Source organism: Somniosus microcephalus, chromosome 3 (genome assembly GCF_052327205.1).
Source record: "Somniosus microcephalus isolate GS21.2 chromosome 3, FLI_Smic_1.0, whole genome shotgun sequence".
NCBI classification, from domain to species: domain Eukaryota; kingdom Metazoa; phylum Chordata; class Chondrichthyes; order Squaliformes; family Somniosidae; genus Somniosus; species Somniosus microcephalus.
This window is the reverse complement of record NC_140989.1, coordinates 349,363,329-349,377,091: the sequence shown is the minus strand read 5'-3', so window position 1 is coordinate 349,377,091 and position 13,763 is coordinate 349,363,329. Positions and strand designations below refer to the sequence as shown.

General features: G+C 43.3%; 1 protein-coding gene across 16 annotated transcripts in view; it reads left to right on the top strand.

Moving 5' to 3' along the window:
• The window catches only part of cdc7 (cell division cycle 7 homolog (S. cerevisiae)), a 63,661-nt gene that overhangs the window by 12,782 nt on the left and 37,116 nt on the right, over positions 1-13,763 (top strand). For 4 of the 16 annotated variants that reach the window (XM_085983368.1, XM_085983380.1, XM_085983376.1 and 1 more), the window contains exons 2-3: positions 10,149-10,266; positions 12,738-12,824. In XM_085983368.1, coding sequence (XP_085839494.1) covers positions 10,158-10,266; positions 12,738-12,824 — 196 coding nt within the window. In that variant the 5' untranslated portion in view covers positions 10,149-10,157. Of the gene's footprint in view, positions 1-3,426; positions 3,468-4,084; positions 4,128-8,478; positions 8,554-10,148; positions 10,267-11,035; positions 11,125-12,464; positions 12,557-12,737; positions 12,825-13,763 lie in introns of those variants that run through there. The other 12 variants (XM_085983371.1, XM_085983369.1, XM_085983372.1 and 9 more) reach the window with 8 other exon arrangements.

Here is a 13,763-nt window from a genome sequence, read left to right as displayed (position 1 = left end):
TAGGATTGATACAGGGCTATGGGGAGAGAGTAGGGCAGTGGGATTAGTGTTAGATTGATACAGGGCTATGGGGAGAGAGCAGGGCAGTGGGATTAGTGTTGGATTGATACAGGGCTATGGGGAGAGAGTAGGACAGTGGGATTAGTGTTAGATTGATACAGGGCTATGGGGAGAGAGTAGGGCAGTGGGATTAGTGTTAGATTGATACAGGGCTATGGGGAGAGAGTAGGGCAGTGGGATTAGTGTTGGATTGATACAGGGCTATGGGGAGAGAGTAGGACAGTGGGATTAGTGTTAGATTGATACAGGGCTATGGGGAGAGAGTAGGGCAGTGGGATTAGTGTTGGATTGATACAGGGCTATGGGGAGAGAGTAGGGCAGTGGGATTAGTGTTGGATTGATACAGGGCTATGGGGAGAGAGCAGGGCAGTGGGATTAGTGTTGGATTGATACAGGGCTATGGGGAGAGAGTAGGGCAGTGGGATTAGTGTTGGATTGATACAGGGCTATGGGGAGAGAGTAGGGCAGTGGGATTAGTGTTGGATTGATACAGGGCTATGGGGAGAGAGCAGGGCAGTGGGATTAGTGTTGGATTGATACAGGGCTATGGGGAGAGAGTAGGGCAGTGGGATTAGTTTTGGATTGATACAGGGCTATGGGGAGAGTAGGGCAGTGGGATTAGTGTTGGATTGATACAGGGCTATGGGGAGATAGGGCAGTGGGATTAGTGTTGGATTGATACAGGGCTATGGGGAGATAGGGCAGTGGGATTAGTGTTGGATTGATACAGGGCTATGGGGAGAGAGTAGGGCAGTGGGATTAGTGTTGGATTGATACAGGGCTATTTGGAGAGAGTAGGGCAGTGGGATTAGTTTTGGATTGATACAGGGCTATGGGGAGAGTAGGGCAGTGGGATTAGTGTTGGATTGATACAGGGCTATGGGGAGATAGGGCAGTGGGATTAGTGTTGGATTGATACAGGGCTATGGGGAGAGTAGGGCAGTGGGATTAGTGTTGGATTGATACAGGGCTATGGGGAGATAGTAGGGCAGTGGGATTAGTGTTGGATTGATACAGGGCTATGGGGAGAGTAGGGCAGTGGGATTAGTGTTAGATTGATACAGGGCTATGGGGAGAGAGTAGGGCAGTGGGATTAGTGTTGGATTGATACAGGGCTATTTGGAGAGAGTAGGGCAGTGGGATTAGTGTTAGATTGATACAGGGCTATGGGGAGAGAGTAGGGCAGTGGGATTAGTGTTGGATTGCTCTAGCAACGAGTCGACACAGACATGATGGGCCGAATGGCCTCCTCCTGTGCTGTAAATTTCTATAGCTCTGCAGCCTTTCTATAGCTCTACAGTTGGGATTATGTTGTCCACGTTTGGTCCCTGTATGTGGCAAAGAATATTGTGGCTCTGGAGACAGTAGTGAGGAGAGTGACGAGGTTGGTACTACAGGTTGGAGAATTTAGTTATGAGGATAGCCTCTAAGAGTTTGGGTTATTTACTTTGAAGAAATGCAGGCTTGGAAAGGACATGATTGAAGTTTTTAAAATGATGAAGGATTTGGGTACCGTCCAGTTACCTGTAGATAGATTATTTCAAATGGATAGAGATGGTCTGGATAGAGGTTGTGCTTGTAAAATCCATAGGCAAAGAGTTAGTTAGATGCCGTGATGTATTTCTTTTCACAGGGAGTCATCACCCTCTGGAACACGCTATTGAGTATGGAGTCACTACAGTCCTTTAAAACTGAAATTGACACGTTAATTTCCAATGTAGACTTAAGTAGCTAGATAATTGTGACTGTAATGTCTTACTAGCAACTATAGTCTCCTGGAGCTTAGTAATTTCCTAAGTTGCCCACAGGTTTTGTTTTCCTTATCTCATCTTGGAGATGGTGTGCTTAGAGGGTGGGTGAATGGTGTGCCCATGGGACTGGGCTTGGTGGTCTTTCCTTATCCTCCTCCTTAGGCAGTCCCTCGGAACTGAGGATGACTTGCTTCCACACTAAAAATGAGTTCTCAGGTGACTGATGAGCCCAATGCGGGACCTACAGTCTCTGTCACAGGTGGGACAGACGGTGGTTGAAGGGGCGGGTGGGTGGGGTGCTTGGGTTGACGTGCGCTCCTTACGCTGTTTGCGCTTGGCTTCTGCTTGCTCCCGGCGAAGAGACTCGAGGTGTTCGCCGCCTTGCCGGATGCTTCTCCTCCACTTTGTGCGGTCTTGGGCCAGGGATTCCCAGGTGTCGGTGGGGATGTTGCACTTTTTCATGGAGACTTTGAGGGTGTCCTTGAAGCGTTTCCTCTGCCCACCTGGGGCTCTCTTGCCGTGTCGGAGCTCCGAGTAGAGCGCTTGTTTTGGGAGTCTGGTATTGGGAATGCGGACGATGTGGCCCGTCCATCGGAGCTGATCGAGCGTGGTCAAAGCTTCGATGCTGAGGATGTTGGCCTGAGCAAGAACACTGACGTTGGTGCGCCTATCCTGCCAATGGATTTCATTTTGTATGTAAATGCAGGTCATTCTAAGCTCATGTTCTCACCTGGACTGAGGCTTGCGTCCCCATCACAACTGTCTTCGCCAAGCTTCATTGGCTTCCTATATCTCCAGGAATGGACTTGTAAGGTTCTTATCCTCACCTTAATACTTCAACAGCCCATCCCTCTAAAAAGAAAAAAAGAAAGACTTTCATTTAAATAGCGCCTTTCACAACCTCAGGACGTCCCAAAGTGCTTTACAGCCAATGAAGTATTTTTGAAGTGTAATCACTGTTGCAATGTAGGAAACGCGGCAGCCAATTTGCGCACAGCAAGCTCCCACAAACAGCAATATGATAATGACCAGATAATTTGTTTTAGTGATGTTGATTGAGGGATAAATATTAGCCAGGACACCGGGGATAACTCCCCTGCTCTTCGAAATAGTGCCGCAGGAACTTTTACATCCGCCTGAGCGAGCAGAAGGGGCCTCGGTTTAACGTCTCATCCAAAAGACGGCACCTCTGACAGTGCAGCACTCCCTCAGCACTGCACTGGAGTGTCGGCCTAGATTGTTGTGCTCAAGTCTCTCTACCTCCTTGACCTCTTCCAGCTCTGTGTCATGCCCCCGGTCCTCAAATACTCACCGACTTCTTGCCTTTGCCCTCTTGAATTCCCTCTCTCGGCATCTCCGCTTTGTTAACCTCCCTTGGAAACCCTGCTTGCTCTCCGTCTGTGCTTTTGCCCCCTCATGTCCCTATTCCTCTTTCATTCTCCCCACATCACTGCTCTGTGCCATCTCTTGCAATGTAAAGAGTGCTATAGAAATGTAAGTTGTTACGTGACCTGTACCCTTTCACTAAACTACTGTGTGAAACCTGCTGCAACCTATAATTAGATGGACTATCCACCCATTTAAATTGTGTTACGTTGGCAGAATTACCCATTGTATTGGAGAAGAATGAATGAAGATGCAAACTGTTTTACAAAAGTAAGCTGTAATAGTTATTCTTTGACTCTACTATAGCTCTCCAATGGACACCAGTTTCCGCCCCTCTGATCCCTGCCTTTAGATTGAAGGAGTTCCTGTGATGCATTTTTTTTTCCCCTTTGCATTACCTCTGCACCATTCTATGAGTTGAGAAGTGGGTGAGCTGTTTCCAGGCCTTTCCCTGTGCTAGTGCTCTTCTCAGGTGTGCAATAGTATCGTGGGTTGATCATCTGAAAGATGAACTCCTTTTCTTTCCCTTAGCCTCCTCGTACCTTGCCCTTTTTGCCTCTGCTGATGGATGAATAACTATCAGGAATTTCTCTTGTGGGATAATGAGCTTTACCACTCCAAGCAAAAGCCTAGAGGCAAGCTGATGCCCTGTGTCACTGCACTGCCCCAAGGGGTCTTTTCTTTGGTGTGTTTGATTAAAAACATCTTTAACAAAGAGCAGATGAAGGCGAGCTTATTACTTTTTTTTAAAGAAGTTCTTTTTCTTTTGATTGGCACATGTCCAATTTAATTCTTTGCCAATCAGAATTGTTAAGCGATGGTATAGGAAGACGAGAGTCACGTGCTGAGGTTGTGCAACATTTTTGTTTGTTTTCTTTTCTCTAAAGGGAAACTTCTCATGGGTTTAGAGGCTTTGGATCGTTGCCCAAGGTATGTGGAGGAAAACTGTTACACTGCTGTCCCTTTGAAGGCCGTTTAGTTATTTTTAATCTCGATTTGGTTTCACAATAACTACTGTGATTAGGACTGGGAGGATATTTCAACTGCAGCACCAGAATAAAATGGGGTTTGTGTATCACTTGACCATTTATATTTGTGCATCATGTCCCAAATAGTGGGTTCGTGGCGCAATATATAAACAACACCGTACATGCATTGCATTTTAATGCTGTGGGTGCTGAACCAAAGTCAATCCTAGCAAATATTACTTGTTTGCAGTTGAGTCTCTGATGTATTTTTCATTGGCTCCCCGTGCACGGACCCCATGCCTCTTCATGGCTGCTTGGGAGAAAGTCCATTAGCACTCTCTCAATTGGGGGGTGATGTATTCTATTGGAGAGGAGGAATTAGAACATAAGAACATAAGAAATAGGAGCAGGAGTAGGCCAATCGGCCCCTCGAGCCTGCTCCACCATTCAATAAGATCATGGCTGATCTGATCCTAACCTCAAATCTTCTATCACTCTGCATCCACCCGAACCCATGTGATCTCCCGGGAGAGGCGAAAAACCAGATAAAGACCCAATGGCCAATTTGGGAGAAAAAAATCTGGGAAATTCCTCTTCGACCCATCTAGGCGATCGAAATTCTTCCAGGAGATCACTCTGTCCCTATATTTTCTACAGTACTTACCTTCTGTAAAGGCGATCTCCACCCCAGCCAGGAACAGGAATAAAACCATCTCCTGAAATCTAACAGAATTAGAACACAGTAGGAGCAGAACAAGGCTACACGGCCCCTGGGCCCGCTCCACTACCCACAGGGCCATGACCATTCCGAACCCAGACTCATGTCCAATTTCCTGCCCGCTCCCCGTAACCCTTAATTCCCTTTACTTCTAGGAAACTATCTATTTCTGTTTTAAATTTATTTAATGATGTAGCTTCCACAGCTTTCTGGGGCAGCAAATTCCACAAACCTACCACCCTCTGAGTGAAGAAGTTTCTCCTCATCTCAGTTTTGAATGAGCAGCCCCTTATTTTAAGATTATGCCCCCTAGTTCTAGTTTCACCCATCATTGGGAACATCCTCACCGCATCCACCCGATCAAGCCCCTTCACAATCTTATATGTTTCAATAAGATCGCCTCTCATTCTTCTGAACTCCAATGAGTAGAGTCCCAATCTACTCAACCTCTCCTCATATGACCACCACCTCATCCCCGGGATTAACCGAGTGAACCTTCTTTGTACTGACTCGAGAGCAAGTATGTCTTTTCTTAAGTATGGACACCAAAACTGTATGCAGTATTCCAGGTGCGGCCTCACCAATACCTTGTACAACTGCAGCAATACCTCCCTGTTTTTATATTCCAACCCCCTAGCAATAAAAGCCAACATTCCATTGGCCTTCTTAATCACTTGCTGCACCTGCATACTAACTTTTTGAGTTTCGTGCACCAGGACCCCCAGATCCCTTTGTACTACAGTACTTTCCAGTTTCTTGCCATTAAGATAATAACTTGCTCTATGATTTTTCCTGCCAAAGTGCATAACCTCACACTTTCCAGTATTGTATTCCATCTGCCAAATCTCTGCCCACTTACTTAGCCTGTCTATGTCCCTTTGCAGGTTTTTTATGTCCTCCTCACTCACTACTTTCCGTCCCATCTTTGTATCATCTGCAAACTTTGATATGTTACACTCGGTCCCCTCCTCCAAATCGTTAATATAGATTGTAAAGAGTTGGGGACCCAGCACTGACCCCTGCGGAACACCACTAGTTACTGGTTGCCAATCTGAGAACGAACCATTTATCCCAACTCTCTGGCTCTCTAACAGAAAGCAATCCTCCACCCACGCCAGAATATTACCCCCAATCCCGTGATTTTTTATCTTGAGCAATAATCTTTTGTGTGGCACCTTGTCAAATGCCTTTTGGAAGTCTAAATACACTACGTCCACTGGTTCCCCTTTATCCACCCTGTATGTTACTTCCTCAAAAAACTCAAGCAAATTTGTTAAACATGACTTCCCCTTCATGAAACCATGCTGAGTTTGCCCTATTAAATTATGTTTATCCAAATGTCCCGTTACTGTCTCCTTAATAATGGACTCTAACATTTTACCAACCACAGATGTTAGGCTAACAGGTCTATAGTTTCCAGCCTTCTGCCTACTACCCTTTTTAAATAAGGGTGTTACATTAGCAGTTTTCCAATCTGCCGGGACCTTTGCTGAGTCCAGTGAGTTTTGGAAAATTATTACCAATGCATCCACAATCCCTAATGCCACTTCCCTCAAGACCCTGGGATGCAAGCCATCAGGTCCAGGGGATTTATCCGCCTTGAGTCCCATTATTTTACCAAGTACCACTTCCTTAGTGATTTTAATTGTATTTAGTTCCTCCCCCCCCTAGAGCCCCCTGTTTGTCCAGTGTTGGGATATTTTTAGTGTCCTCTACTGTAAAGACTGATACAAAATAATTGTTCAGTGTTTTTGCCATCTCCATGTTTCCCACCATTAATTTCCCGGTCTCATCCTCTATATATTTTTTTTAAACTATCAATCTGAAATGTCAGTGACAAGGTGACACTGTGGGTCAGTTTATACCTGGGTTTAAACGCAGCTCAGGCTGGTGGGATAAGATACTGCACTTTCACTGTCAGCTAGCTGTAAAGATCTTGTGTGAAATCAATTATAGCAGTTTCAACCCAGAATCAAAAGCAGAAAAAGTTACACTTAATTGGCAATTTCAGTCTGCGTCCAGAAAGCTGCCTGATGCAGAAGTGAAATTCACTCAGTAGGAGGTGCTTTTCTGAGGCTGGAGTTGAGACATAATGGCCCGGATTTTACAGGGCCGATGACGGCGTATGCACAGTGTAAGCCGTCGTAAGTGCTCAGAATGACCCTGCAAGTTCCGGGCTTTCGCACATGCGTGAAAACCCAGAGCCTGCGATCCGTCAAGTTTCGCATTGACAGATCCTTCACATCCGCTGTAAAAAATATCTCTGCTGGCGCAGAGTTGGGCTATTTGCCCAAGTACTGGCCAGCGAATGCCCATGAAACCCTTACGCCTGGTAACAGCAGGCATAAGGCTGCCTTTTACCTGTGTAAGGGTTCAAATAAATGTTAAAATAACATTTTTTAAATGATTAAATAATACACGTGCATTTAAAATTAGTTTAGGTAAATTTTGGCCAGTTGTAAAGTGTTTAAATTTATTTTTCAAAAAATTAAAATTTTATTTTAAATGCTTAATTAAAGTGTCTTAATTAATTTTGAACATGTGATCATTTCGTTTTATTTAAGTGGTGTGAATTCTTATTTATTTGGGGATTTCTAATATGCTAATGGGGCTTCTGTATGTAAATGGCATCCCCACAAGCATCATAGGAATCTCCCAATTTGATTGGTTGACTGGGCCCACGTGATCCAGGGATGCTTGTGAATCACGTGCGGCCCTGGGATCCCCGAGGACCCGAAGTTCCGGAGACACCAGGTACGTTTGGATTTTTTTTTCCGGTTAGGGGACCTATTTTTCTGGTACTCCTCCGACTGCAAATTCAGGGCCATTATTGAGCAGCAAAGAAGAGAGATTTACTCTGATTCTTGTGCTGCATCTCGCTTGTCAGTGTTTGATGCTGATACTTGATGGTAAAATGATATAATTTAACTGCATTATTGCTTTCACTTCAGGCCATTCCTGCTTCAATTCATTTCAGCTCTGTAATGAGGGGCTAGAATAAACTGACGTTGAAATCCCCAGTTGTAAATGGCGTGCCTGATAGTTGGCTTTGCCAGCCAATTATTTTTTCCAGTTGAATGCATCAAACATTTAGATGCATTAACCTGTTGTTTTTATAACACTTCCTGGTTAAATGTGCCTGCTGTGTCTTTCAGAGTACTCTGCTAATGTCACATTGACTGAACTTCAACTATACAATTTACATTTTCAGCCGCTATACTGGAAACTACAACTAATAAAACTTTAGGTCAAAAGTGCATACTGCACACAGTCCAGTTGTTTCACAGTACACCTGTATTACATTGGAATTTAAACTAGGTTATTCCAGAGAACTGCCTGTGTTTCGGGTTCCAGTTGAGGGCCAGTTTGGCCATTCATATCTGGGGAGAGGGAAAATGGACATGGAAGAATCATTTTCTGCTTTGCCTATGCATGGCTTTTGCTGGGGTCAACTAAAGGTTGTTGCGTGAGATCTATGAATTGTATTACAGGTAAATGAGCATAGGGCTAACTTGATGGGGAGGTGGGCAAGACTTGCTTATGGTGCTGGTACTCAGTTCATTAGCAAAGATCTGATTTTCTGTGTTCCTTACAGGAAAAGCTGTAGAAGTGGATATTCTGTAATAACATTGACTCCGGGACCCATCTAACCCACAAGAAACAAAGCTGAGTGAGTTGTATAGATTTTTAAAATCCTCTCCATTTATTTACAGAACTAAATATTCTTGGGGAAATATCCGCATTGTTCCTTATTTATTTTTTCCCCTGGAAGTCTCCTATCAAGATGTTTAGATTGGGAAAAATACATTCTGGTAGCCGGGCAAATGGGCTGATCGTGAACTAAACCTAGCTGAAGATAAAAAGGGAAACCACGAATTCTGAAATAAAAGCAGAAAAATTCTCCATAGGCACAGCAGGTCAGCCCGCATCTGAAAAAGGAAGCTGGGTATACATTGTGGGTATGTCCCATCATCAGAGCTAGGCGATAACACAAATGTTAACCAATCTTTGTCTTCCGGGTGCTAACTGGCCTGTGCGTTGCCAGCCTTTCCTGTTTCTGCAAGTGCTGGAAAGGGGATACTTTTCCATTTCACACACATGGTGCCGGCATTGAGCACTCATAGTTCGGGTATAGTACTGTAGATGGAAAGTAAAGCACCCTCTACTTTGCTCCAAAAGTATGCCTTGGCCCAAACTCAGAGAGAGTGACATTTTCCATTTTCTACATCAGTCATCCTGTGGCTTCTGTGAGTAAGATTGCCAAATTAGGAGTAGGTTTGATCTGTGGCTTTACGTGCACTAATTAGTGGGTTGAGATTAACCAATCCAATTCCTCCCATCAGCGTATTTTAGTTCTTTTATTATCCCTTTCATCATACCACAGGGACCATGTAGAGCCACACAATTTTCATCACTAAGAAGGTGCAGCATTATTGGGATCATGGGTTCAGTAGCCTTTTTGAATATATTCTTGTAACAGGCAGAGCAGTGCTGCCCAGCTGGTTTGTTTAACAGTCCTAAGGAACCCCTGGCCAAGAACTGATTCAAATTCACTTTCATATGTGGTAGACAGAGCTCAAGTAATGAGCAGCCCTGGGATTTGAAGTTGCAGTGATCTGGTAGGGAAGCAGGCATTCCACTGGATCTGCCTTGAGCCGCTGTGTGATCATAGCACTAATGCTATTCAGTGGTGCATAAAGTTTGCACCTTATTTAATTCCCCTTCCATTGAGAAATAGTTTCCCTGTGAAAGATTGGGGACACTAAAAATCAGAATAACTACCGTAAAATCTTCAGAATTTTATTAACTTGTTTAACTTTGGTCTTTCTGCTGTTTCCAGACTCTCTCTCAAAACTCGTTAGTGAGGGGGAAGGGTAGCAGTTGATGCTGTATTGAGCTTCCTCTGCTATGCGAGACTATTCCTCTTGGGCACTATAACAATTCTGGCTGCATAAAAAGTCCACATCATGCTGCAGAATAAATGACTTTCAGTAACACTCTGCTGCAAACTGTGCACCAAAGGCAAGCTAAACAATCACAGAAAATTTAAATCGTACAGCTGAAGAGCTGGGGGGGGGGGAGGAGTGGGACAAAGTGAATTGTTCTTTGAGACCCTGGACAGGTGCAATGGGCCGAATGGCCGCCTTCTGTGCTGTTAAATTGTATGATTCGACTGAGCTTTGAAAGAGCAATTCCGGTCTCCTGTGAAAGTCGTTTCTGTGTGTTACATCAGTTTCTAACTGTTGATGTGCTGTGTTTTCTCAGGGAAAAACCATGACGACAACTTTGGAAAGCATGTCAAAAGATGCTTTCAATGTGCATCAAAATAACCAAATAAAGAATGATTCTGGTAAAGAAAATGATGGTGGTTACAACCTTTCAAGTAAGTTCATTGCAATACAGATAGAATGCATTTGTTCCTCTTTCAAGTAGTCTGGTGCTTTTAAATTGACCCGTCTATGGGCTGAGCAGAACTTCAGGGTAACATTTAAGACTAAAAGATCACTGTCATTTCCCATTGGATGTACTCAGCCTTGTGCAGCTAACAACCAAAACAACTAAGTGGGCGAGAGTGCAGGCAAATTGATGACTGTCATCGGTGGTCGCTCAGTGCCCCTTGACTGAGGGCTGTTGCTACCGGATCAACCTATACTGTCGCTGGTGGTGGGGGTCTCCTGCTAAATGAAGGAGCCTTTCATATATTGAATTGTTCCATCTAGAAGCCAATCTGAGAAATGGTGTAAAGTTCCTTGCAAGCAAGGTTTGGGCCAGACTACATCTTGAAATATACAACGATCTGTTTTTGACCACTGTTCATAGTCTGCAATCTGCAGACCAGTCTGCAATCTGCCAAAAGAAGGCAGAAACACAGCTCAACTTAACACACCATTGCACATTTTGGCTTATTGGAGCGACATTCTGTCTGAGACAAAACATATGCTGTTCATCTCAGATAAAATGTATACACATTATTTTTCACGCCAGACTTATTTTTCATCAGTTTACTTATTTCAAATGTTTCTCTGGTTCTACATATTTTGTCAAGGGCTATAGCACCTATATAAAACAACTAGAGAGAGCGCATAAACCACACTGTAACTTGTACACTCTGAATTTGTATTTTTCTTTGTTTTACATTGTCCATTCCATAGATGGTGAATGTAAAGGTAAAAGCTAAACCAGTTATCTGAAAACTGAGGGACAGATTATGCAAAGAAAACTAACTGAGGATCATTTGCAAGTATGCAATCTGTAAACTGTTAACATCAAGTGTCGGTTTATGTTTGCATAACCGCACATTAACAAGTCATTTATCTAATATCACACTTTAGTCTGGATGTGATGGTCTGAAATACTGAAGAATTAAAATGGAGATGATTCTCCATCTTGAGTTAGCCACAGTGGCAGTCATTTCCAAGGTGGAAAATAGCCATCCTGTTAGTTTACACAATATATACAGTATATGCATATTGTGTAAAGTTGTTTAATTGAGATGGAAAACAATTTTAAATTTTGAAGAAACTTAAAAAAAAACTCAGTGGGACCCATTTTCGGTTGACCGATTCCCATTGGGTGGGAGTCGGGTTCAGTGATTCCGCTACTGCCCACCCTATTGAATTGGCCCGAGCAAATTTCATAGCAGGTCTACCAAGGAGCTGAGCCAGAGTTAAGATTTTTGTGGAGCCTCCTTGCCCCACAGAAAATCTTTTTATATATAAAAAAATAATAATTTGGGCTGTTTTGAGTGACTTGCGGCGGTCTCTTTAAGGATTGCTGCTTAGGCCGCTCATGCCTAGTACCAATGCCCTGTGCATGCTCTGCCCGTTGGTACTGAGAAAAGGCATCGGGATCCTACAACCAGCACAGGGCCTCGATTTAAATATTTAAACGAGGCTCTTGGTTGTTTTAGGCAGGAGTGCTGGCCGTTCGTTTAGAGGCGGGCTCAAAAATCGAGTTGGGCCGCCCGTAGGTGGGAGATTTTTAAAAAAAAATGTTGTCTGCTGACTACCTATTTTGAGCACGAATAGGGCAGTAGACAGATGAAAATCGTCCCCAATATCTTTTGATGGGAATGTTGGATTCCAACCACAGGTTCATGAGTTTCAATCTGTCTATTAACAGTGGTTTAATCTCATCTGTTGCCATTGGAATAAATTGGTGAGTTCTAGGCTCGGCTACTAGATCAAACATTGTGATTGTCACATTTTGATTAAATGTACAAAATTACAACACTTTTAGATTGACTATGGAGTGACATTGATGGTTGTTATATAATCTGCGGTCTAGACTGTCTTGCCTTCCTAACTGAAAGTTAACACGTCCCGATGGTGTATACCTGAGGAGCCTTAGAAGTGGTTTGGGGAAAGGTAGAAGTGAGCAGCCTTGTAACACAGATGGTAGTTAATGTCTGCTGGCCAAAGTATGCGGTTGCTGGCCACAGTGCTGCTTGTCCTATGGATTCATCTACAGAAATTGGCTGAATTTTGTCCGTTTGAGGTCAGACTGTTGTATGGGACATTATGTGAAATGAATGCATTGCATTTTTAACTGCGCTGAACTTCCAATTTGCCGTTTGTTAAGTGATGTTGCTGCCTGTCGCCGAGCTGTCATCAGGGCAGATTTGCCTCTCTGCGCTGTCACTGAACTGGAGGCGAATGGTTCGTGTAAAGTCTGTGAGTTATTTTAAAAAAAATATTTATCAGTCTGAAGCTAAATTTTTTTAGCTTTAGACTGACAAACATTTAAAGGAAACATTTTGTGAAATGTTTAAACTTCTTAAATAAGGTAGAGTGTTTTTTAAGTATAATTTATCAAAGAATATTGCACTGACAATTTAACTGCTTTTTTTCGTAGCGGAGATTAAAATGGATATTGACAGACTCTATGAAGTACTACCTCAGCTATCAAAAAATTTTTTCATCGAAGACAAAATTGGTGAAGGTAAGTTTAGACATTTTAATTGCGAATACCTATTAACAATAAATTATCTTGCGTTCTGATCTTGATCTTTATATCTTTTGATATGCTTTCTGACATGCCAAATGCAAATACTCTTCTCATATTTAGCTCTTAACTGAGCCTTTTATGGGAACTGTTTCAGAGATCACTTGTGATGTAAGTCTACATCAAGATTTAGTTGAAGAGGTATGGTCTGATTTACTGGTCTCCGGCAGACGCATCGAAAAACAGACCTGACATAGTATGTTTCTTTAATATACCATGCCATGCTGTAGAATAGATAATTTAATAGAATTTCAATGTTCAGTTCTGGCAGTGTAGCATAGCCAGAGCAAATGCATTCATGGATAGTGCGATATTCATGTCATAAGTCAGCATTATCTTTTATAAAACTGAAGAAGAGTCAACATCTAAATATACTGTTGCTCTCTTTTCCTTGCCCCCTGCCCCCTCACCCCCCCCCGGGCCCCCAATCAGTGTTCCATTAAAGAACATAGTAGTCAGGTGACAGTCTTTGATTGCAATACTGATGGCATGCAGTGAGTGTATTTTGTCCAGGACTAATATTTTCTTTTAAACTTGCATTGTAACCTATTTTACAAAATGTCACCCAAACTGCAGCCTTCTACCCCCAGAACATTGCTCAGCTATGCTGTGACCTTGCTCCCACCACGCTTGAAATCCTTATCCTTGCCTTCATTTCGGATGCTTTCCTCACTGGCTTCCACTCTTCATAAATCTTAGCTAGTGCAGAACTCTGTGGCCCTAGTGTTTTCCCACCGAAAAGTCCTCCACACCATCCCTTTTGTCATCACCAAGCTCCAGTGACTCCCCGTGCCCCTGCGATTTCAAGATTCTCAGCCTGGTTGTCAACTCACTGGGTTGCCTTGTTCCGCCGTATCTAGAAAATCACCTTAAGGC